The sequence below is a fragment of the Pleurodeles waltl genome, chromosome 8 (assembly GCF_031143425.1).
Source record: "Pleurodeles waltl isolate 20211129_DDA chromosome 8, aPleWal1.hap1.20221129, whole genome shotgun sequence".
In the NCBI taxonomy this organism is placed as follows: domain Eukaryota; kingdom Metazoa; phylum Chordata; class Amphibia; order Caudata; family Salamandridae; genus Pleurodeles; species Pleurodeles waltl.
In genome coordinates, this window is record NC_090447.1 from 1437998212 (window position 1) to 1438025018 (window position 26807).

A 26807-nucleotide genomic window follows, 5' to 3' on the forward strand; every position below is an offset into this window, starting at 1 on the left:
CTTGCTTTTTGTTTTGTGTGAGGGGGAAGGTGTTGTACCTTTGGGCTTGTAATTTATGGGCTGTGTGCTGTTCTCATGCCACTGTTGAGCCTGTGCACCCGTGGCTCTATGTGCTACACTTGAGAGCGCCTCAGGGCACTGTGTATTCCCTTTTAGAATTGTGTCGCTTCAAAATGTGTTTCTCGCGTGGTATTGAGTTGTTGCTCGCGCACTGTTAACCATAAGTTATGTTGCATTTAGAAATGCGGAGTTTACCTGATTGTAGCCTGCACATCGGTTTAGTCAGTTTCCCTCTTCCTGATCACGGCTCAGATTGTCAAAGCTGTGGGCTGCACTTCTTTGGAAATGGAACTTAAATAAAGGTTTTTCCAAACTACCTGAATTCCACGGTGTTTCTGTGCTGAGCGATACTATTTGCAACACAAACATACAGCAGGCATCCTAGTATGAACCTATCTTACTTAGTTAAATACATGTGGAAATATACTGTAGGCAGCTTGATTTTTTATCATCACGCAAAATAAAGTTGGGTGAACACCTAAAATGTGTACATGTAAATATGGATAAATGTAGATGGAAATGAAAAAAATACTATAAATCCAAGAGCAGTAGTTGCAGCAAATTAGCCATTCTTATCCACATGCAGGTCAACCCATTGAGTCCTGCTGAGGTCTGATTTAGGAAATGTGAAATTGAGTTAAATCAATATTTTGAACTACGAAGCTTAATATTTCTTTAGTCTTTAGTTAGGTTAGAAACCTTAATCCCTGCTGTGAATTCAGGTGTATTCGTTTTTAGGTAGTTTTCAATGAATCTACCTTGTAGCAAATGTGCTCTTGGCCATGGGGTGCACAATTTGGACACATTTCAAGGTGATACCAGTTTCATGTTCATATTGTTTCTTGTTTATTGTCTTCATGGCTTCTATTTCTAGCAGAGCTCACTTTTTCCTGAAGACCACAGAGAGCGTAATATATAATATAAATTTACCACAAGTGAATTCTGAAAAAAAATCTGTAACTTGCCCGTTGAATTTTCCAGCAGATATGTTTGCAACTCCATGTAGTGGACAGTCTACAGGCCTGATTCACAAAGGTAAACTTACACGTTTGTTCACGTTTACGATTGTTTGTTGTCCTGTCTTCTTATGTGCGGAGACTCCGCAGTTGTGAAGATACTACTAGTAAAATATCTTTATGAATAGCAAATAATTGTAATCTTACAAAAAAATTGTAAATTCATCTTTGTGAATCGGACCCCATGAATGTTAATCACAGCATATGGAACAAGAATACTGGCCAGATTCCTAAGAGTTTTAGCAGATTACTCACAAGAACACCAGTCATCATAACAACCAGCACCAGGTGAATGGTACAAATGATAGACTCCAAGTGCTACTCACCAGCCTTGATGTGAACATCCTGACTTCTGATTTTCCCTGAAGGATTTTCCGCTGTGCAATAGTATGTATTGTCATGGATTAACTTATTAAAGCTTGAAGGTGGGAAGGGGAAGATTTGGAGAGTGCCATTAAGGTGGACGTGGCGGATCCCGGGAACATCGTAGATCTCCTCGCCCTTTGCTAGGTACCATCTGAGTGTCACCGGTGGGATCCCTGCTGCAGGACAGGGTACCAGCGTCCCTGTGGCGCTAGCGAACACTACCTCTTGCAAAGATGCATTGACAAAATATAAACTGGTGTGTAGATCTTCACTGAAAACTGTCAAGACAAAAACAGAATAATAAATATTACACACAGTCATTAATGTAATGCACACTTTACATCATACACCACGTATAAGGAGATAACACACAGAATTAATTCTTGACGCCTTAACCCATAAACACAAGCCAAATCATGTAGAGGACCATATATGTTAACTATAGGTACAAGTATTATTTGCATGTTTCGGTTTACTTTGTTAGTCTGTTATATCCTTAGCTATAAAAAACAGTTTGCTTTGGTCCATACATTAGCACGGCTTGCATTGTTCCATGCTTTAGTATGACTTATCTTTTACAGGAGTTTGTTGTACCATTTACTGCTATTCTACACTATATTCTTTTCTTTATTGCAATACACAACTTCCTTCAGTACACTATGCCTTAGTACACAGTGGAAGATACCTGTCTCTTTCCTATAGCGCGTCACATCCTTTGGTACACAGGGCAATAATCCTTGAATGTATGGCAGACCCTGTAATACAGTAGTTCATATCATTTGCTCCAAAGCAGAATATTGACGGATGAACAAAGCACTTACACATTCGCAAACCTTTGCTTCTTAAAATCAAGGGGTTTCTACCACTAAAGAGTGTGGCTTTATGTGACTTCCAAATGGCTGCATGAAAGGGGCGCTCCCCTCCTAACTTTTGGAAAGGAATGAATCCATTGTTTATGACTGCAGTTGCAGTCCTGAACCACTGAACCAGTGCAAAGGTGGGCGTTGTTATGTTTACCTTTCTTCTCCCTACAGGACAGACTACTCACCCTTCTAAAGGTCAGGCATAGACATCACATATGCATATATATCTGATCTGGTACAAAGAATGACTCTTTACAGATGCAGTTGCCAACCAAGCAAAGATTCACCTCATCTTGATCAGTACACAATGAACAATTCACACCACATGTATCTAACACACTTCTGATATCAGATATTTGCGTTGTCATTGGACATCCAAATGAGCTCTTTAGCCAACAAGTTGTATCAAACTAAGCACATTTTGAACAGTGTGATAGAACAATAGAAAGTGCACCACTCGGGTACAGGTAAGGTGTTTTTCCTTTGTGCACCAGTGGTGGAGGCTCCCATCAGTATTGAAGTTCAAGCATATTACTTTGCTACATAGTAAACACTATGGAAATCAACCTGAAATGATGCAATATTCTAAATGAAAGTGCCATGCAAGGTCGCTTCTCCAAGCCTTATGGTTGGTTGGACAACTCAACCATATATTCATGAACTAATTCTGTGGCCTTCGGCTTGTACCTATGAGTCAGGCAAATAAAAATGGCATCAAAAGTAAAAATAAGATACTTTTGTTTTGTTATTTAAAACTGTAATTCTATAGCTGTTAGCAGTATGATCTCGGCATGATTACAGAAACTACAGGCTTCGGTTAATGGAAAATAGACTACTTTTCTTTCACTTGCATTACAAAGTGTGTACTAGCCCTTTTCTTCCACATATTAATTTTATGGCATCTATACCAGCCCAAAGTTGTGTGTGTGGGACAGAGACCCCAAACACTGTAAAAAGTAATTTGACAATATACTGGGAGGTTTCAGGGGGTGGCATGTTCACCTACTCTCACCCTGTGTCAATCTAGAAATGTAAGGATGTTACCTGAGATGGGAGATTGCACGAGGTAAAAGTGAGAAGACTATCCAATGATTTGCTCTGGCACTGTAGCAAAGACCTAACATATTGCTCAAGGACTGGCAGGTTACATTATTAGTGGCATTCACCCCATAAAGGCTTCTCTGGCCAAAGGCCTGAATACTTGTAAATCTTTGACTGCTGCACAAATATCATATTTAAATATCATTATCAGATTTCTCTATTACATTTAAAGTTCCAGTTGTATAAGCATGGTAAATTATATTATATCATTATGCAAGATAAATACTGGAAATTCAGAGGTTCAAAGAAAATCACTCAAATAAAAAAAAACATTGAAAATTGGTAAATTTGGAACAGTGTATACAGGTGTAATGTGGAAACTTCTTGCTTTTTATATACTGGTCATACTTCTAGAACAAAAGAATATACTCAAGTTGCTATTTGTTAATAGGGACTTTAGACTAGGTCCTTTGCTTTGTGTGCAGTGGTAACCTGCCCTTACTCGGAGGATTGGTAAGGGATCATAAAGGTTGCAGTGCTTTACAGAGCTTGTGAGAGGTCACATTTCTTGAGAATTTTCCAGAGTTAGAAGGAGGAGGAACAGAGCTGAGGTAATGAGGAAACCTATTCAAAAGAATTTGGGCAAGAAGCTTCGGTCTTCTCGCCATACTTTTGGAGTGTGAAATGGCAAATTTTGTTGTTAACGAGGCCAAAAAGTGGACCCTGTTATTTTGTTGGGTTGATCTTGAAGAAAATACATTGGGACAGTTGTATGAAAGTTAGAATTTAAAATGCAACTTAGCTTTTACTGTGTTAGCACAGGAAAGGTGGTGTATATATAATATTCACCAGTTAAGTGTCCAGCTGTCATAATTTGGAAATATCATACTCTGTTAGTATGCCAGCAGTCCCAAGTTAAAGGCCTTGCATGAAGAATGTTATTAAGCACAGGAGAGAAAAGTTTTGAGGGAAACAAGGGTGATTTGGTAGAACATAATTATGACATTGTTAAGGAAAGTTTTGAAGGCCAGAGCAAGGATATCAATATTTTGTAGGTAAAGGGAAAAGGGTGTTGCAAAACTCAAAAGAATAACCTCCCATTAAAGATGATCAGATTAAGTCTGCTCTTGCCTTCCTACTTCTTTAATGTGTCCAGACATTTGGGTGCACTGGTCTCTTGGAATGTAGACCTTTTGCCTTAATAATAATTTTTTACTCAACCTCCAAATCTATCTTAATAAACTATAACTTTAATAATAGCAGCTTTCAGTCAGTGCTTAGGATGGAATTGATCTAAAATGCAGTGGTTTCCATGAAATCCTAGATTTAGGCTAGTTGATCGGGATAGTCTAATTTAAGGTGTATTTTTAAAAGTTATCTGCATGGCTTAGAGCAATGATTGCTCAAAGTAAGACTATCACAGTATTATAGAAGTTGATAGTGTTGAGTTCAAGTGAGAAGTGATTGGTAGGAGTGGAACTAGGAGATTTTTACCATCTATACCAAGGGTGGCCAGCGATTCATCAATGGGGACATTTTGGGGAGCAGTGTTTACAGTGGATGTAGATTTTCAGAGGTGATGACAGGATGAAGCAGGAAGGTGGATGACTGGTTAGCCAGAGGCTTTAATAAATACTTTGAACTTTGTTTATCAATGTTGATAATATATTCAGTAACACTTTGGATAAATGTGATAGGGGCTCTTTTACGAAGCAGGCTAACACTGTGCTTCCAAAGTGGTCTTGAACTATAGTGGGTTGCTTCCTTTGGGAAATTAGTCATTTTCTGATTGAATTTTTGCCAACAGATTGCCTATCATGTCGCAGTATGAAAGATCAGCTGGAAGTAATTGATTAATCACAGTCGATGAACACTCAGTATACTTCTGTACAAGAAACTACCACCATTTATACTGCCACACAGCACTCTCTGTAGGGACATTGTCCATCGGAATGCACATCATCATCAGCAGCAGAGAGCTTACATCATCACAATCTTGCACTGCATGGCAGACCTCCTCTTTGTGAGAAGAGAACATGTCTCCATCAGTCATATAAAGGGAAAATCAAGAGCTAGTGCAAAATGGCTCAGGGATGCTGTACGCAGGAGGAAGAGACTTATCAACGAAATCAGTGATGGTGGTCCACCAAGCGCCACAGGCTGAGAACTAAAATGGTGCCTTCTATGTGCACATGGCCACTGAGATACAACAGAATCAAGTCACCACATTGCCTCGTTCAGACAACACAAGACTATTATGAGACACTGGCCTGTTTTATAATTTTCCACAGGACCGTTGCCAGAAATAGATTTTCTGAAGGGTTCCTTGGTCCAGTTTTTGTATGTAGGCCAGATAAGCAAAGCAAAACCCAGAAGAAATGTGGTATATGTTATGTGTAAGACCCCTGCCAGATAACAACACAGTAAAACAATAAAACTAGAAAGACCATGTTTAATATAAATTAATAAAGCCAATAATAAGATAAAAGTGTACATGCTTTGTCCTAGGATTCGAAATGGTGATTGAAGCATGTGGAAATGTGCTGGAAACAAATGTCATGCAGGCTGTAGGTATGGATTTGCCACAGACCTTCTCTTTGAAATACCCTTGTGTGATCAGGTTTATCTATGAAGGGCATCCTAATGAATTCTGACCTTTGAGGCCGGGCTGCAGATGATTATCAAGGAGGATGTTAACGAGCATGACGTGAAACTGGGCTCTCTGCGAAGAGACGTGTAAATGATGGGACCTGGCCTGAGTCACATATATGCATGCCACTAGGCTGGCTCTGTTGCTTAGGCATCTTATGTCTGAAAAGTCACAAAACTAAAAGAAAAGTCACTAAACAAAATAAAAAAGGGACCTCAAGTCAGCTCCCAGATTTTTAGTGCAGCATCCATCCTCTCGGAAATGGACAAACTGTGGGAATAATTTATCTTACACTGCATTTTTCTTAACAGCCTCATCAGGAGCAATATTGCTTATTTTATACTGGTGGCTCTGTCTTACCTGCATGAAGTTACTCATTTTCTGTTAGGTCATTCTAATATCTTGTCAGAATATGGACAGGCTCACCTTTTAACCAGCCATAGTTAGATAGGATGTTCACACTGTGCCTTTAAAACAAAGTTGGTAGAACCTGTTCAGCAGCCCTCAGTAAAAGTAAACAGTCCTGAGATGTAAACTGACAAAGGGAGAAATATTCAAAGGAGGCGGTTTTCTTACATGTATTATGCATTGAGCCTTACTCATACCCACACCCCTTATCCTTTTGATCAACAACCTAAACTACTCTCAGAATTGTTAGTACTGACCTCAAACACATTCATCATTACTCTTCTTTTGTTCAACAATGTCAGGTTAAAGAAACTTGGGCACCGTCCCATTTCTCTACATGAATGCCTGGCACAAACCAGACTACCAGGAAGCAAACACATGCACACACACCACAAATCATGCTAATTCTGTCTTTAGCCATTTTCCCTTTCTGATCATGCACTATTATCCATACATCATTTGTTTAATATTTTTCATCATCAAATGACTAAAAGTAGAACTTTCTTTCCTGCCTCTCGGATGCTCAAAAGGCGTACAGCCTCTGCAGCACAGAACAAACAAACTCCATCATTGGTTTCCCACTCTGATTGTATATACTCTGCAGTCAAACAGTTCATCCACTCAAGATGCTCAGTGGCTTAGGGATGGTAGTGACCCTTTGTTGTTGAATGCCATGCTGTTTAAAGTATGCAGGCACCTCCCCAAGGTAAAATATTCCCCGGAGTTGGAGACCTGGAAACCTCAATGGACAACCACATCAGTAAACAGATCCATGTCTTGTTTATCTGCTCAGTAAAACCATGACATTAACCCACTTGAAACACTAATTGATGAGTGTTAACACATGGTTACTCAAAGTATTTAAAAGGTGACAAGTGTGTACATGTTTGTAGCTGCTACAGCACTCAACACACCATTTAATACCCACTTTCCACACCTGTCAAGATACTGCCATAGACACACCTATTCTAAAGGGCACCCTAAAAGTTCATTATGGAACAGATCTACAATTCGTAGATGCATACTACAGAAGGAAAATATGTCACGTGCCCTCTATCAGTTAACCTGCATTTTCGAAAGATAGCTCCTCAACAGTTTTTCAATATAGTTAAGCACAGCCCAGCTACTGTTTACATGGCTACTCATCAGCAATCCAATCCAAAACTCCTAAAAACTCATCTTTCTTCCCCAAAGTCACCAACTACACATCCTCTGTGATGCCTTACGAGACCAGCTCTCTCACATTCACATTGGGGATGAAGCATTCTCCATCACCCAGTTTATCAGGCAGCTCACTGCCATCATAAACTGCAGTTAACCAGGAAAATCTGCTATGGCATTCTTGCAGTCTAGGGTACAGCCCACCCAAAAATGAAATTCCAAAAGCTTTCTGCCAAATTCATGTAGTTTCCTTTGGGGTTACAGAAAATATTACCAAGGTGAATCCCAGCAAATGGCATGTGGTCAATGCAGAGACATATTTGCTTATCATGTACGTATTTGCTTATCCTTATGATGTGGGAGAAATGTTAGTACTGTCCCTCATGTCACGGTAATCATCTATACATTACAATTTATGCATTATGTTAACGAAAGTAATAATGGTTTGACTGTAATGTTATGCACTGAGAAGCCATGTTAGTGTTCATTCACTATAGACCAGTCACTGAAAACTAGGTGGTATTGAGATTAAATTACATGTTTGAACAATTAATCTGTCATTATGTTATCTTTTAGCTAGTAGTCTGCATTGAAACAATATTAGATTTTTGATGCTGTTTTAAATTCATATGCAACAACAGAGAAATACAGCTCTGCACCGCACTAATGGAAATGTAATAACAAAGTTATTTTGTTTTAAAGTTGCTGTAACGTGAATGCTGATGAAGATTTATTAATGATAAATTTACAGTTTATGTATTCATATATTCTTATTTGAATGATTAATATGCTGTTTTAATTCGCTTGCATTAGCCTAAGTGAGGACTGCTAGGCCCAGTATTCGTGATTGTGCAGAAAATGTTGTCATCTTGCTAATGTGTACCTTTCTTTCAGGTTTCATTTTTATGAGAATGCTAGCTTAGTAGGAGATGCCTATTGTTCTACACACAGAGAGGATGAGAAAACACCCTTCAGATGGAACATCATGGATTGTGAACTGACAAACTGTATGACTGTTTCAATCTTGCATGGAAGAGTATAGATGGACACTGTTCACATGACAAACCTGGGAAACCATGCTAATGTTGCAAGTTGGAGTCGCATGATCGATTTCTATTGGATGTTGACCCTTAAGCTGATGAACTCACGAATCATCTTGCCCTATGAACTTTAATGTACTGATGCTCAGGTGGACTAGAATCAGAATCTTTCCCGCCATTCTTTGCTGCATGCTGAACCTCTTGGACTCTGAGAGGTATTGTCCTCTATGCCTTTGCCCCTCAGAACAGAACTGAACTTGGGAAAGATCAGGACAGCAATAATATGTTGCTGTGGCTGCCTAGAGGAGGTCGGATACCTGTATTTGCTCTCCCTAGTACTCAAGAACTAGAAATTATTCACAAGTGTTGGCCCACCTTTCTCCTGTGGTAGAACAGACATAGAGAAATATAAGGACTTTTGAAGGATCACCAAAATGTTTGGATATGTTAACTATGCTGGAGCCCTGTCTGAAGAAACTCGTTGAGCGTTCCTTCCACTGCTAACTGTGCAATGGTGCCCTGGCGTTTCACCTAATAATTCTAAGCTTAAAGCAGATACTATGAGAAAGAACTTCTGAAAACAACAAAAGTTTGGACAAGGTGCTGAGGCTACCCAATAAATATGTTATCTCAGCAGCCACGGTTTTCTGGTTTGGCCCTATCACAGCTCTCTGGAAAAAGAAAGAAATCTTTAGTGTGACCTCTTGGTAAAAGTGGGTACTGATCTAATGGACAACTGCCTGGCTATCACTATCCTTCTTGCCATACTGGAGAATTTTGAGTGAAAAAGCCTGAAAGAAAAACTGAAGGGCATGAAAAAGAGACAGAGTCATCCCAGCAACGATGCGACCTTCACAGCTACATTGGTCAGGTTTGTCCTCATCAGAGCTTATGGTACCAAAACCCAATGCTTTAATGGGACCCAGCATCCAATATATCCAACATTGTGGGGCTCTTGCTGGCTACAATTTCTTGCCTTCTCCTTTTGAAACAGTTAGACCTCCTTAAAATCTAAACTAGAAGGTAAAACTGTTGACAAGGATAAACAACAATTTTAAATTTATATCTCTGATTTTCTTAATCCAATTGTATCCACTCTCGTATCATTTTGTTTATTATTGCTTTCTTATTTTCCCTAATGGGGTTGAGAATGTTGTTGATTGGTTTCTTGATTTTAGTCTTGTATGAGTGCTGCTTAAATACTTTGGATTCATTTATCTGAAGAAAAGCATGTTGCTTTGTGGAGAGATAAGCCACGTTCAACCAAGGATTTCTCTGTAAATTGCATTTAATCTAGCAAATCACTGGCTAATAACCTTTGATGGAGTCCACACATAGCTCTACCCCGGTAAACAATTTAGGATCTCACACTTTCCAACCAAAATAACCAGTAATTTGCCAATAACTACTTATTGCTCTGTACAACAGAATGTTGCTCTCGAAAGTGATTCCCTGAGTCGTTCCCGAAAAATGAGACATCAATTAATGAGAAAACATATACTTTTAACACCAATGTACAGGTATGATCCTGGTATTCAAATCATTTATGAATGCCATGTGATGTAAAGCAATTCATATCTCATTGTCAAGTCTGTGATTGTCAACACAGATGCATACTCCACCATTACCTTTTGTATTATGAAAATTAAAGAACATCCCAAAGTCAAACTTATGGACTTGTCAACACTCTCCTCACACTTGTCAGTTCCAGCATGATGCTAACTGAAACATTGCATCACTGTTGTTATACCTGTATCAACTCTCTCTTACCTCCAAATGAATTATCAGACTCAATCCTGCCAAAGAGAGCAGGAAAAACTACCTGATACCTGCTAAACTTGTGGTGAGAAATCTGGCTTTGCAGAGTTCTTGACCATCAGAGGTTGCAGGTTCCCAATATCAATGGGCACTTTTTACCTCTGGTGTTCTGGGGCCTCGGTTCTACAGACACTTAGGGCCTGATTTAGATATTGGCGGATGAGGTACTCTGTCACAACGGTGACGGATGTCCAGCCCACCAAAATCTAAATCCCACTCTATCCTATGGGATTTAGATTTCCGCAGATGGAATATCCGTCGCTGTTCTGAGTAATTTGTTTGCTAATATCTATATCAGGTACTCATTCTGCTGGAGAAGCATCCTTTTTACTACTTGACTCTCACAGCATCAAGACTTGTCCAGCCCTTATGACCTCCTAACAAAGGATCTTCCTGGCATTCACAGCATAACTCTCTCCTGCCCTCTTGACCCAATAGGCTTTTTTCCACTTGCAGTGTGACTGTGACCAACACGAAGTGTCTTCTGTGTCTACTCCCACAGCAGGACAAGTTGGAAAGAAGTCGAAGGAACCCCTCTTTCAGTGCCCCAGCAAGTTCACCTTACTCTAGCTGTAGTAGGTAGACAGGGAGCAAGTGAGACCATAGTTAGAAAGAGTACACAATATCCAGAGTACAAACAAGGAGACCTCAGACTCTGACAGGCGTGCACCTGCCTCACCAGTCCTTCTTATTTTTTTCCAGGCCTCTTTCAACATGCTGAGCCTTCACAGGGAGTTAAAAGGGCAGTGGAGTTTTCTGTGATCGATGAAGCACCAACACAACGTAATGGTGTCACACAGTGGCTCAATCTTTTAAAGCCATTCTTACAAGTAATTTGTAATTTTGAATGGGCCTAGTAAAAGGAATGACCTGGCTCATCTTGAGTTAAAGGTAATATGAGAAATTGGTGAAATTAGTGGTCACATTCAGTTTCCTTGAGGTCTCCAATTTCTTTAAGCAGCCCCAATGTCTAGCAAAAAAAATTGAATGAGGAATACCCAAGGTATTCAGATGCAGTAGATCTGATTCTACTGTTCCTGGTGGACCCTCTTGGTCCATCTCATAATGGGATGTGGTTTCCAGCCCTGGAGTTAGAGTATCAGTCTGTTATGGTATTTCTGAGGTGAGAACAACTGGTCACGTTATGGGGGACTTTTCAATAAGTCCCCTAATGTCACAACCAGTGCTCAGCCCACTGCCTATCCCACCCATATGTCGTGCCCTACGTAATATTAAAGATGGCTGCCCACTCCAAAACCTAGTAACAACTATCTTGGGGACCCACTCTAGCCTTCCTGTCACCTCTTGAGTATGTTAGAGAGACCTCCTGCTGGGAAGCAGATATATAGATCTGGGGCTTTTATTGTCCTACCTCTAGCTTAGTAAGTGCATAACTATGAACATTCCAACCCTTACCCTTATCTCCAGCACAAGATGCTTAAACATTGTGGAATAGGATGATTGTGCACTGGGTCTGGTCTGCTAGCTGGTCTAGCAGAATAACTAAGTCCCTCAGCCAGGCAGCTCGTTAAGGGCTAGCTCGGTGAAATATGCCCTATTTGGATCCCTCGCTTATCAATTTATGTACACAGCAGGGACTCTGACCCTGGACCATATTTCAATCTGCAGTTATAGTGGAACCACAATTTCACATATAATGCAATAAAGCGTAGAGTCAAAACATTACACAGGATAAACTTATCATATGGAATGTGGCATCTCCTCTCAGTTTACAATTAAATCAATCAACTGACTGCAGTCTTTCTTGCTCAACCTGCACATGACACAGAACCCCTGACCTGTGCTATTAACAGAAGCTGATCTCATTTTAAAGATGTGGCCCGGAGTTTAGAGTTCAAAACCATTTCACCAAGAGCATTATATCAGATAAGGCTCCGGGGGGGGGGGGGGGGGGGGGGGCACGCTGGCCAATGGTCCAACAACTGAAAATCCCAAAGCAAAACAAAACTGAGGTTTTAACAAGTAGGATACGCTTTCTTACAGTTTTCCTCAAAACTACCCCACAAATTATATCCCTACAAACATGCTGATTTCACAATACCGATTAATCCCATCCAGGCTCCTGTGGTTATTTCAATACTGTATAACTCTGTATCACACCATCACAATATATCATCTCCTTTTCATTTAACATATGCCTTGACATAAACATAATTGCTCTTCTATTCAAACTTCACCTCAAATTTCCCTAACATATAAATCCTTGTATAGTCATACGTACAATTATACATTTGATAGGTTGATTGCTATAAATTATTTTGTTACCATTTTTCTTTATTCTTTACTTTCTGTAAGACTCTAATAAAAAATATATTTTTTAAATCATTCATGCAAGTAAATTTGTCGCTGATCAATGGACACCAGGGGCCCTATGACAGAGAGGTCTGCTGTGCGCAAACACAGAAAGTGCGCCCTTTTGCTGTGAATGTGCTGCTGCCAAGCAGCCACAAACTTGTACTGCGCTGGGGGGAGCGGCTGCTTAAAAGCTGCTCTGTGTTTCACAGTGCCGATGGCAACCCGCCTGCACTTCAAAGAGGCATTAGAAATCCCTTTGCAGGTGACCGCAGTGACTGTACCTACCTCCAAGGGGAGTCTGGGGGGGTACTTTCCATCTTCCAGAGGGCTTCCATCAGGGGGCGCACTGACAAAGTGACACCTCTTTGTGGGCCTCCTGACAGCTTCTTTATCTTTACCTTTACACCCACATCCATAATACAACGTGGGTGCAGAGATTCATGCCCAATGCAAATGAGGGAACATCCTCTTGAGATAAAACGGGTGCTACATGTGTGCCAGTGATATCTGTATTACAGAAGGGGCAGCTGAAGCATCCACAATCCCTACTGTAATACCAAAGTGCCCCGGGGGTCCTCAAAGTGGACGCACAGGCCCATTTCGCTTCCGGGCCACTTTCTGTAATACAGCTCCAAGGGGTGTTATCCCACAATTTCTTACACACTGACATTGTAGTACATCTGATAAAAGGACATTAACAGAGTTAGCAAGGGCTAGCTGCAGGGTAAGGGGACACATGTTTGGCTTTAGTCTCTTCGTGTCACCTCGTCTCATCAACTATCTTATGTAATGTAGGAGTTTGTTCCACTTTATTGTAGGTGGCAAGATAGAACTCTCACCTCATTTCTTTTCTAGGAATGGCTACTACCAAGGTGCATAAGATGATCACAGTTCTATGCAGGGAACCTACCAGCTTAGAGCCGAATTCTAATGCCCAAAATTCCACCTCTTCAAGGGCTTGATGAGTATCAAAACCAACTAATTTTGCATGGTTGTGATAATAAAGGAAGTGCATGGCATATTGTCCTGGAGGATTCTTTAACTTATATGTCCCTACGCAGAAAAATGATTTGTTGAGCCTCTGTTGGAATTGAACACCAATATGTCGCTCAATGTTCTAACTTTTAGCCTGGAGGAGTGCAAGGGCAGTTTTAGAGTTGGGCCTAGGACTTTTATTTTTAACCACATATCGATTCATTTTTTTCTTTAATTTATTTGGGAAAATAATGCATTCATTGGATTTTTTTTTTTAAGTGAAACAAAATATATCAATGTAATTCATCTTGACTAAAATGCTAAGTTACGTCAAACATCCACAGCTTTCATTTTTTATATTTAAAAAAATGACTAAGTAGATCAGCTAATGAGAGACCACCTCATATGGGAGAAAAGACGTCTTCTTGTTAGCTACGCTTTCGCTTTACAGAAATAACGAACACATGAATGAGTGTGCACCAAGAAGGGTTCAGGCGGCAAGACTGCTGGCTGAGTCCCTTTAATTGTTCTAGCAACATCTAGAGGCAACAAAGTTTTGTAACAAGGCTGACAGCAGAAGCTAACTATATGCTTCTCAGAAAGTTAATGAAAACCAAGGCCCATATTTATACTTTTTTAGCGCCACATTTGCGTAATTTTTTGACGCAAAAGCGGCGCAAACTTGCAAAATACAATTGTATTTTGTAAGTTTGCACCGTTTTTGCGTCAAACAGCGGCACAAACGCGGTGCTAAAATGTCTAAATATGGGCCCAAATTACTCTGAATATTTATTTACTGAAGTTAAACAACATAAGGTGGAGCAACCAACACTGAATGAACGGAGAACCCAATGTCGCCCTCTAAGTGATGAAAAAGAGTCACCAAGCCACATGGTATTGCAGCCCTGGTTTTTCCAAGACTGGCTAGTCAACAACCATTGGATGAACAGAATCACCACTGAATACCTGTGGGCAATCACTGCTACGTCTGGACCAGATATCCTGTTCTACCTCCCCTAGGTGCTAGTGCAAAGTAGCCTGACTGCCCTAGGAGACTACCTCTAGCAAGAATTACCACCTGCCCTAACACTAGTAGCTTCTCAGTTAACTCAACCACACCACTGATGCCCCAGGCACCGGGACACTTTACTTACTCCGCTCACTCTTGGTAGGTCTAATAAACAGAGGGGGTTTACTGGGGCCTTTTGAAGCTGCATATAGTCTGCAAGGACATCTGAGAATGTAAACAAACAAGCCACATATTAGGGAGATCTCTCTATGGCTTGACTTTAACATTATCCCTTTCACTCCCACAAAAGCCAGGCAAACTTCTCGCTGGTCTGCTCACTACAGCAATGGTATTATTTCGATTGGACAGAGATGGTGACTTTTGATGATTAGGTTGTTGCAGTAGGATATTTCTCATGCATCTAAAATAAAATAAAATTAATCAATCAAATGAATCAGTCCTTGTAAAGCGCAATCAGTGCTTGTAAAGCGCAACTACTCACCCGTTAGGGGCTCAAGGCGCTAAAAAACACCCTTTCTCTCTGCACAGTCTAGATCCTCTTATATATACGCACGAGGTATTAAAAAAACAGAAAAGCTCCAGTGCTACCTCGAAAAGAAAATTGTAGACATCTAAATCTTCCTCCATATCAGAATTTGCCATTTATCAGCTTTCTAATGCGTTTTTCTATGTTAATAGGATTCTCGGCAATGCTGGTCCTCAGAGCCTCCGTTCCTATAATAGGTTTCTGAAGTGACCTTGTTAAAGCCTCCTCAGCAGCGCTCAGAAGCAATGAACTTTAAATGTCAGCCATTCTGCGTCGAGGCAGCGCAGGTGCGGAGGCGCTCACTTCCAGGCGCAGGAGTGGGAGACTGCAGTGCCTGCCTATTAATCAGCTGCACCAATGTTACTAAAAATAACACGCTTCATCCAGGCCAGGCTGCTCTTAAAAAGTTGTGCTGGCTGATTTCTGCAAAAACGCTGCGCTGATGGAAATCAGTGCACCACCTTTCCTTGTAACCTGGCAGTGTGAATATTTCTGCAGCCTCATCATTTTAAAAACATGACCTCGATCTTCTTTTAATGGGCTGCTGTACTCATTCCTGGTGTACAGTCATCGTCATCAAGACTAGTGATAAGCATTGTCAAAGTCAATAGGTCTGCCTATAAAGTCCAATGTATGCCTACACGGGAATGCATATACAAGTATGCAGACTACATGGCACTAATTACGAGTCAGGAGTAGCAGGTTTACCACATGGCAGTCTGCTCTGCTTGATCACCACTAGCCTGGATTCCAGATCTTACCGGCTGGTAATCATGGCCAATGAAACTGCATAGGTATTGGCTGCAATCAGGGTCGGCTTTAAGTCTAGTGGCACCCTGTGCGACAGTCTTTTTTTGCGACCGCCCCTCCCAACCTCATGACCACCTCCTCGGATTCCCTCACTACCACCTGGTGAATGTGCCAGTCATCTCTCCATCACATACATTAATTTGTTTTAAAGCGCTTGTAAAGGCTGGATTTACTAATCCATTCAGCTATCCACATAAAATATAGTTCTGTTCTTTGCAGCTGGTATATTAACCCTCTACGCTACTTTATGGTGAGTCAGAGCTGCAGCTGGACAAAACTATGATCTCTCTCCCTAGCAGGAACATTAATCACAAGAGGTATCTTGACATTGTAATTGTTTCCTGAAGTCTGGCTGCACAAGGAGCTTTTCAGCAGGTTTTTTTAAATTGCAAGTTTCATAAGTCGTTGCTAAACACAGCACCCCCTGAGGTCAGCGCCCCCCAATCCAAGTCAGCACCCGGTGTGGCCGCACCACTCACACTGCCCTAAAGCCAGCCCTGGCTGCAATGGCATCCAAGCCTTGTCCCATGGCCCCTGACAGACAATTTCTTTGGCATAACTCTCCCTCTGCCAAAATTATTCTTCCCATTCCTCTCCCAACCTCCAACCCCCTTTTCCTCCAACTCTGCAATAAAGCCACTGCTCCCATTTTCCACCAGCTAAGAGCAGGTGGTTGATGGGAGCCTTAAACCCTCGAGGATAGGGGATACCAATTGGAATTCCCCTCAGCAACTCCATGGCTGCACAGCTATTCCCCATTCTCCTGTGTCTAAGCCACAATAGGTGGAATTCCATGTGGAGGTACCAGCTGGTAACTGCAATAGCATTCTTCAGGAATCTCCACATGGAACACCACCTAACTCCCTAAGTGGTAATCTGCTGTAATTGTGTGCAAATTGTCTCTTTCTATGCCTGGTATGTCTGTGCCCCATTTATTTTTTAATTCCACAAGTTGGTGGTGCTCCATGGTACGAGCACTTCAAAATAAATAAATAATAGAAAACAGAGCACCAAAAGCTGGGGGGGCCAAAAAAAGACACAGACATAGAAGGTACAGAAAGAAAAAAGTTGCTTTATTACATTTCACAGTCAGCCCTTATTTGTGCATCCCTCTGCTTTTATCCGCTAGGACAGTGGTTCCCAACCTTTTGATTTTTGTGGACCCCCACTTTAACATTAATGGAACCCAAGGACCCCCACTGAATCATCATGGGAATCCGGGGACCCCCACCTAAGTCATTACTGGAAGCTGGGGACCTAATTTGTCAATATTTCTTAATATTTTTTAATTTTCTAGGCTCTCGCGGACCCCCTGAGAAGGCTTTGTGGACCCCCAGGGGTCCGGGGAACACAGGTTGGGAACCACTGCGCTAGGACATTAAAGCCAGATCTGTTCACTTTGCCAATGCTTGTTGTCATTATGTTGTGGTCTTTTCGTTTTATAATTTCCTTCTTCAGTTTAGCATGGAGAGACTACATTTAAGATCAGGGTTTTGACAGGGATGAATGCTTTCATTTTTGCCTATAAGACTCATTTTTGCAGCAGCATTCCTGGCATATTTCCAATATTAAGGTCCACATTGTTTTTAATTAAAATACAGAATGCTTGAAAGTCTGACAAGTAGTTGACATCACATCTCTAGGTGTATGCATAGATATAAGATTGAACATTTTAGAAGGGGAAGAGGGAATTGTTTAATGTAAACACTAATGAATGTATAATACAAACAGCAATGGAAATCCAAAATGCCTGACCTTGGCAAACTGGTGCCATGTTTTCTTTAATTATGTATGTGAAACATATGTCACAAAAAAAGAAGGAACAAAAGAGAATGCAATTCCACTAAAACCTGGTGATCATACGGTTGCAATAAAAAGTTTAATAAAAAAAAAACATTATTTGTAATTTCGGTAGAAGTGTAAAGTTCCTTCTAGCAGGCAAGTGTGCTTAGTGCAGGAATCAAATCCTTTTTCAGTTTTAATGTTCATCACAGGAAAATATGATTCTTATTGCCACACAGAATTATTGATTTTGAATAACTAACCTGAAGACAGTTTAAACACTCAATAATGACTGAAATACCAATTAAAAGGATAAAGAATTAAATGAAAGTGCAGTGGATAACTAAGTTATTGGCCCACCAGCCATGATACTGAACTGAGCTGACCTGCTACCATATACAAGATGGCGTAGCAGGTTGAAGCAAAATGCTAAAATCAGCTGAACAGACCAGTGGATGAAGCGGGTAATGCAAAGCCCCTCTGTGTATGTGTACATGTTTATATTTTTAGTTATGAGTTTTCTGATTACATGAGGCTCAGTACTCAAAAATGCTGCCTCTACGCCAGACCTAAAAATTTGATTTTGTCTCTAGGAGTCTATGAAGACTTTTGCGCTAAAATATATGTGACTACCTAATCAAGTGTTTTCTCCTGCTCTCTTAAATTTCTTCCACATCCCTGCACCGTCCCCAGCTGGCTCGTATGTTGTTAGCTATGCTCGGTCTCCCTCCCTTTATCTGTTAATGTGCCTGGTGGGCCACAGGACAGATTTGTCAATGAGACCTAAAGTGCTCGATAGGTTACTTCTGACTTGCTCCTATTTCTCTCACTCTTTTCTGTGCCCTGTCTCACTCCACTGCCTGGTGGGCTTAGAAGAAATGGGGTGGCGATAGCAGTTAATGGGCCCAGGTGTGAGAGGTTTGGGTTGCACAAACGTTGCCACTGGAGGAAAATATACAGAGCTGGTGAAACCAGAAGGTTTGGAATTGTGTTTAAATTAGTTTTCTTGTAAAGTGATGGATTACCCAGAAAGAAAAGAAGAGGTGAATTAAGCATGAATATCATTACTAAGCCGCATCACCTTGTACTCTGTAGAATTGTGTAGTCTTTCAAACCTCTACAAACCATATTGATTAAATGTGTACATTTTAATTGAAGTTCTAGTATATATATGGAAAATATAAATTCTTCGTCCACTGCTTTGGCAAAAAAGTAATTTTAACGATCTCCCTGAAGGCGGATCAGACACGCATGTCAATGTAAAATGATATTCCACCACCTTCATTCCATCCCATGTTTTATTCCCAAAGTGCTGATTTTACTGATTATCACCTCCTCGTCCGTCTTCCTGCCGCATTCCTTACCAGGTGATCAGTTCCCCTACTCGTCAGAAGAAAAGACTGGAAATGCCCACTTGATCAGGACTGCGACAGGAAGACCTGGACTCGGAGTTATGAAGACTACCGGTAAGTAACCGGGTCATATTTGTGTGTCATTTGTATTGCACCTTTTTGTATGTGCATTGCCTAACTGCTCACCTGTATATTGGTCTCTTTCATAAAAAGCTCTGCCCTTGAACCAGTTTGAGCTATGTCAGATCAAAAAAATAAATGTATACATAAGGTCTAAATCTTACTTATAAAATGTGCTTAATCTTGTTTAATTCAAGAGTAAATTTAGCTCAGTCAACCTGACTATATGAAACAATGTTTGAGGTGAATTTAAATATATGATTTAATATGCTAATGGACCTTCAGGAGAAGCCTCAGTGGAATTTCACATCAGGTTGTAGCTAGTGATGTAGCAGAAAGCTCGTTGTTACCTTTGACATCACAAATGATGATCTATATGTGACAACTTTTCATTTTGTTAGTTGACACCCTAAAAAGCTAACTGTAAAGTGCTGCACTGAAAGCCTAAATTGAGGTGCATTCACTATAGAATAGTAATATAATGTGATGTGGTATAGCCCTAAAATCATAAGTATAATCAACCATTTTGATGTCATGTGTTTCTCCAAGATGTTAATTAATAGTTTGTACTAAAACGATAATGAGTTCCTAAAAGGAAATGTTTTAAATAACATATGTTAATGTTGAAAATGTAGTTCTCCATTATAGTTATTGGAGTGTGTTAACAAAGTTATTTCTTTTTAAATCTACTGTAACATGAACCCCTACAAAGATTATTAATGGTGAATTCATAATTTTAACTGTTATAAGTGCATTACTTAGCAAAAGGAACGTGCCATTTTAAATTGCTTTAGTTAGCCTGCAAAGCCCTGTTTTCTAAAATGTGCGGGAAAAATGTTTAGTCACTCTTGCTAACATGACATTTCCTTCAGACGTTGTTCCCATGAAACTTCAGCTTGGAAATCAATGTCCTATTGTTTTATCCATAGTGAGCCTTAGAAACTAACCTTGATGATGGTACATACAGGAACCAGAGGATGTGAAAACTAGCTGTGCTTAAACTTTTGTTGAAAATCGTACAGATGAGCTAAAATGGATGCCGTTCTCATTATGGACTTGAGAATATGCCCCTATGTTCCAGCTCCATATCACATGATGGACCTTGATTTATGTCATGGTGCTGATGGACAAATCATCAATCATTGTGGACTTTAATTTACCATTCCCAGTTGGATTAGCAGTCACTTGCCATTTTCTATTTGCACACTTGCCACTTGCATTTTTCTTGCACTTCCCTTTAGGACCCTTGTTTGGACTGGGAGAGGCACAAACTTCTTTGCCCTTATCCTACATTTTTAATGCTTTGCTGAGACTTAGACTTTTTCCCCTGACACAAGAAGAAGACTCTTAACCATGCTTCTGAAAAGCTGTTGCCTTCCCTTTTAACTTACTTTTTCCAAATTTGGTTAGTCACATTTTGCCCCAGATGTTGTTTCTCCAATTCTTTGTTTTCTCTTTTTCCTCTTTTTCTCTTTTTACTTTTTTGCCCTCATGTGTTTTAGACCAGCACATTCAAACTTGAAATTTGCCTATTTGTAGAGATTTCCTATGCCTTAGTTAGAGAATTTAGATAATTCTTAAATTGTTTTCATGCTTAAAATAATTGGACAGCATTTGTTCACCGAGCGTCAAATCATTTTATTGCTGTTTTCTATTGCTATCATAGAGTGTTTAGTCCTTTTGATCTTTGTTCACCTAAATCTCTTTCGATTTCTTGGTCAACCCATGGTGATACTGTATCTTTATAGTCTTGTTTTGAGAATCATTTACATAAATTTGAGAATTAGTCTCCATGTATGGCCAAATGGGTCATACTATAATCCTAAATTGTTGTTTAAGTTTTGATGCCTAACCTTTTGACCCCTTATGCTAGGTGAAAAGATTACTTGACCTCGTTTAGAGCAAGACTGAAATGCTCCAGCACTAGGGTGGGGCATTTCTTTGCCATTGGGCAAGTGGCAAATTAAAAAGGATAAAAGAAGTTTGATGGCTCTGAGCCCAGCATATGGTGCACCTCATCTGTTCTAGCTCACAATCAGTTTCACTTTTGAAGGAGATTTGAGGGAAGCAGAAAGAAAGATATAAGTCTCAGTCAGAAGACCAGCTGTCCATTTCCTGAAGAGCTTCACCAATAGAGTTAGAGATTTTCCCTATTTGTTTCCAATTTGGTCCAGTAACCTTCATACTAGTCCTGGAGAAATACAGCATTTTATATCTCCTGCTAATGAAGTGGTCCTCACGGATCCTACGTTTTTGGATTTGTTATTAGGTCCAGACCAGCATACTCCTTGGCTGACTCCCAGGATTATTATAGTCCCTAGTCAGCTGTGACTGCTGCTATTTGGAGCTCAAACTTCGGGTCCTGTGTGCCTACTTGGCAGATGTGGGGTTCTGGAGACAAACAAATCAGAAGCCTGCAGGAGCCCTTGATGAAAATCTTGATACGTTATTAGGCCTGATTTGTTTACAAGGAGGATTGACCCGATTGCACGTTCTGTGGTCGTAATCCTTTAACTCCAACAACAAAAGTTGATTTTCTTTGACTCACTTTTGGAGCATTTTAACATTTTGTTTAAGTAGTACTGTTAATACCAACTGGGCACAACTATGCAGTAAATGTAGAGCCAAGAAAACCTTTTTTGCAAGTCTGCAGAACCATTGGAACAGTGGCACAAGCCACCAAGATTCACATAAGAAAGCAATGAAAAAAAACACGAAAGCTAAAAAAGTACTCATTTTCAACTTTTACCGATATTGGCAGTGTTCGAAACGGCCCTTTTTCAGGGTCACCCCCAAACCTTTTGCCTTTCTCGTCCTATGTTTTCTGATTTCGTTTTTGTTGACTTTCCAACTGTGCACTTTACCGCTGCTACCCAATGCTAAAGTGCTTGTGCTCTCTCCCCTAAACATGGTAACAGTGGCTGATCCCCAGTTGGCATACTTAATATACTTATATGTTCCTAGTAAAGTGCACTGTATGTGCCCATGGCCTGTAAATTAAATGCTACTTGTGGGCCTGCGGCACTGAATATATCACCCACTTAAGTAGCCCTTTAACCATGTCTCGGGTCCATTGCAGAGGCTGTAGGTGCAGTTTCACATTGCCATGTCGACCTGTCAAAGTAACCCTTTGACCAGGCCCAAACCTTCACTTCTTATACGTGTAGGTCACCCCTATGGTAGGCCCTGGTCAATGCAGAAGGCAGGGTGCAATGTATTTAAAAGGCAGGACATGTACTTTTAAGTTTTACATCTTCTGGTAGTGAAAGCCTACCAAAGTTGTTTTTCCCTACGGCAAGGCCTATCTCTCCCATAGGATAAACTTGGGATTACCCTATTGCATCTTGTAACCGTATTTCAGAATGTGGAAGAGATAAGCTTTTCTGGTTTGGTGTCTCTGTAATCACAATTTAAAATCACAACTTACTGTGAAGTCGGATTTTAAATTGCAATTTTGAAAATACCACTTTTCAAAAGTTGGCATTTTCTTTCTTTAGCCATTTGGTGCCTGTTGGCTGTCTCTGATCACTTGTCTGGTGTTGAGTGACAGCTGGGCTTTGTGTATTCCTTCTAGACAGCCACACACAATAGGGGCTGTGACTTGGTCGGCCTTAATGGTCTATCCTGGGCAAGATGGCAGGGAAGAGCTGGACCTAGCTTAAGTTACACCTGAATAGGCTGTGTCCTGTCCCACATAAAGGGCTGCCTAACCCCCTGTAGTGAGTCAGGGCGGGAAGTGGGCCAAGGTGGGAAGGGCAGGATCCATGTGCACTTCAAAGGCTTGTCTTTGAAGTCTTCCCCGCTTCAAAGGCCCAACTGGGTATACGTTCTGGACCTCTGATACCACCAACTCAATACACTGCTGGACCTGTGACTACTCTGCCAGTAAGGACTGCTATGCTGCTGAAGGACTGCCACACTGGACTGCTGCTTTGCTAGACTCCTGCCTTTCCCGAGTGAGAAGGACGGGAGATGCATCACTTGAACCCAGAGTGACTCCAAGGACCAGCCGACTGGTCTCCTGATCTGAAGTATCATGGACATAAAAGACCTCCAACCACACCAATCTACTGCTGCACCTGGGCTATGCCATCTGTGAGTCTGCCCTGCCAAATTGTGCCACCCCAGTACTGGACTCTTGGAAGTGAGGGCTAAGGTGCTTGCTTAAGCAGAACCACTGCATCTCTGCTGTTGTGTGGACAGAACCGCCGCATCTCTGCTGTTGCATGGACAGAACCTGCGCATCACCTTCGAAAGCAGCACTGCAACGTTTTCTTCTCAAAAGCTCCCTGCATCCTCGATGAGGACGCTGATCTCTGCATCGTAGCCACTGCACTCATCGGAATTAGCACCTTGCCTCAACATCAACGCAGCCGGCACCTGTACCTGAACTTCATTGCATCTCAGAACTGAGGCATCGCCATTGCTGCATGGGGAACTTCGACGCATGTACTCAACAGCATGGTTCAGAACCAATGCAAAGCTCTGCACTAAGATTTTAAGTTACTTTGGTTTAATGGGTTCCCTGTAGCTGATCTGGACTCCATCGCAGCCAGCCTGAATGTTTGACCTTGTCCCAGTGCAACCAGATATGGCCCTGTTGGTGCTTCTTGCTTCTAAGAGCTATTTTTCAGTTTATTCTTTAAAAATTCATATCTTAGCTTCTACCTATTGGCTTTTTTGTCAATGTGTATTTTTTATTTCTTAAATTTTGCTCTATTTAGCTAACCTGGGGTGGAATACTTTTTGCGTGGTGTTTTCACTGTTTTACTGTTTGAAGTGTTACACAAATACTTTACACATGCCTCTATGTTAAGCCTGACTGCTCTGTGCCAAGCTATGAGAGGGTGAGCAAAGGTTAATTTAGGGTTTGCCTGACACTTACCCTGACTAAGATTGTGGTTGCTGCTTGTCTACAGTTAACACCCAAGTCATCCATTAACTTTCACTGGGAACGAGTAAACTTTATGTTGCATTTCTTTAATACATTTTCACAATTATTGATCAAATCTCCGTTTGTACTTGTAAGTTTGTTATCTCTTGACTCTAGTGCAGGGGAGATGCTGTTGATGAAAGAATAATTCTTGTACGCAGCCTGTGCTACCCAATTGTGAGGCAAGCGGTCCCGCAGGTGTATATTGACTTTATTCTGTGGGGCGCTCCTGGTAAGGCCGTGGTGGGAACTGTCCATATCACCCCATGAAGTTAATAAAGAATGTGTTCACACCTAGGCTTTAATTCAACCAATCACTTCATAGCTATGACAGGTTTGTTGCCCAAAAAATCACACTTGCAAACTGGAGTAAGATGTCTGGCTCAATTGCTTAAATCAATTGTGTGCAACAAGTTGAACAGGCACATTCCCAGCTGAACAACCCTGATTACTACGGTCTAAAGCTCCAAAGAAGTGGTAAGATCCATCCTTTTACTACCCGGCTTGGAGCAAACGTATTTCAAATGCAGAGCAGTTGTGGTGCCCTCCCGGATCCTCGCAGGCCATTGGAAGCCATAACCGCGTCCAAGAATTTGTTCAGGAACCACAGACCACTGATGTAGTTGAATAACATTTTGCAGAGTTGGTGTTTCTTTGCTTGTTGTATTGTGGTGAAGTGCTTCAGGGTGTATGTGCCTGTGTGACTGTGCTGTTCATCGTTCCATTCTGTTATGTACATCATGTAGATTGTCATGTAGTGTACTTGGTGTGTAAACGTGGTTGTATTGGGTAAGTGTGTGAGTCGTCGTCTTTCTGTTCCTGTTTTGTTATTTGTGAAGGAGAGGAGTTGTGTTACAATGTCTTACTGTGAAATTCTTGCCGTGTAATATCTTATTGTGGAATGTGTACTTTGTTATGGAATTATAGGTGCCTGTGTCACTGGATTCCATATTTCTTTATCTTGGAATTGTATTTTCCAGTTGCAGCTGTGGTGCCTGGACTTAAGCTGCCATAGACTTGTTGTCCAATAAACTACACTTGCAAACATGAAGACGATCTCTTCAATTATTTTTGCAACAAAGATGTAATTTGTTTCCATTTCGAGCCAACTGAAGGAACTAGCGCACTTAAAAAAAAACTTGTGTTCAAAGAAAGTCCATGTCTGTGGTGTGATCTGATAACTTTGTAAAACATCCTGGAAAACATGTTTCAATATTTACATCCTCTAGGCATAAAAGGAGAACATTTGCACCTTCCTGTCAATATGCATTTGAATAGGGGGATGTCTGATTGCTCCACTACAGGGGGTGCTTTCTGTGTGTAACTGATTTGCTGTAAGGGTGGCAGGTTACCAGTCTACAATTAGGTGCTCTCGAGGGATCCCAGACCATGCAGGGGTACCATGATGTTAAATGGGGCATTCGTCATTTGCTTGTTAGCCACCCTCCTTGCTGCATGGAACTCTTTCTGAAGCAGGCAGTGAGCAGTGCACAAGTGACAGCTTGCAGAGCAGCCCCTGGGAATAAAACATTTTAGCACTTCATAAATTTCTAACAAGGTTTCAAATTGCTGCATTTTCTCTCCTCTTAGCTCAGCCAGGCTGGCACAAGAAGACGACGAAAAAAATGCTAATTAAATCTGCTGCATGAAAGGGCGACTGGAAGATAGTTCATTATTTTTCATACGTGGCAATTAAACCAGAACTTGAAGGAAAATTGAAGTATCATTTCCCTCGATGGGTAATATGCAAAATCCAGCAATGATGCTCCCTTATCCCCAGGAGAAATAGTGCATGGAGAGGACAACATTGTCAAACAGTCGGTAGTGTGGGCATTGCTAATGGATACTATACTCTTCCAACACAGGGCATCATATGGCATTTGAAGCTGTTTGGTGGGAAATATCTGCAATGCTAAATGTACAATTGCACCTAACTTGCATCAGGCTTTACTACTCAATTTAGCGTTTTTGAGGGAAGAACAGGTATAAATACAATTTTGTAATGTTGAAGTGTGTTTTACTACTGGTCCGTATACCAGGCATGTCCAATTTAGGTTCAGGAATGTTCGATCAATGGCAAAGTTCCATCATAAACACTTAGGGCCTAATTAGATCCGGTATTACCGCCAATTTGCCGTGGAGGCGGACCCGAGTACACCTTCAAGTAGATGGTGTCTCGACCGCTGTATTTACATTTTTTTCTGCTGAAGTGTTCTTCCAAGCCGTCAGGCTGGCGGGATCCTGCCGATCATATTTAGATGTTGCATCCCTGCAGTGTACTGCCAGCGGATTGCTGATGGAGGGACGCCGTAGCGGGACACAATGGACATCGTACAATGGCAGTATCTATGGAAGAGAGGTAAGTTACACACACACACACTGTACCTTAGCCATATGTGTCCCCCTGCATTACACACTACACAACACACCACATACACACTATTATCCATTACCATTCCACAACGACACAAGTACCTGCTGAAAGCACACATTGCCATACATCCATTACAAAATATATATTCAGTATTGACACTACACCC

At 41.0% G+C, this 26807-nt stretch overlaps 1 protein-coding gene across 1 annotated transcript in view; it reads right to left on the reverse strand.

Annotated features, from left to right (window-relative positions):
• Nucleotides 1-26807, reverse strand: part of DSCAM (DS cell adhesion molecule) — a 1000736-nt gene that overhangs the window by 851385 nt on the left and 122544 nt on the right. Inside the window, exon 2 of the mRNA XM_069202587.1 lies at nt 1403-1720. Coding sequence (XP_069058688.1) covers nt 1403-1720 — 318 coding nt within the window. The remainder of the gene's footprint in view (nt 1-1402; nt 1721-26807) is intronic.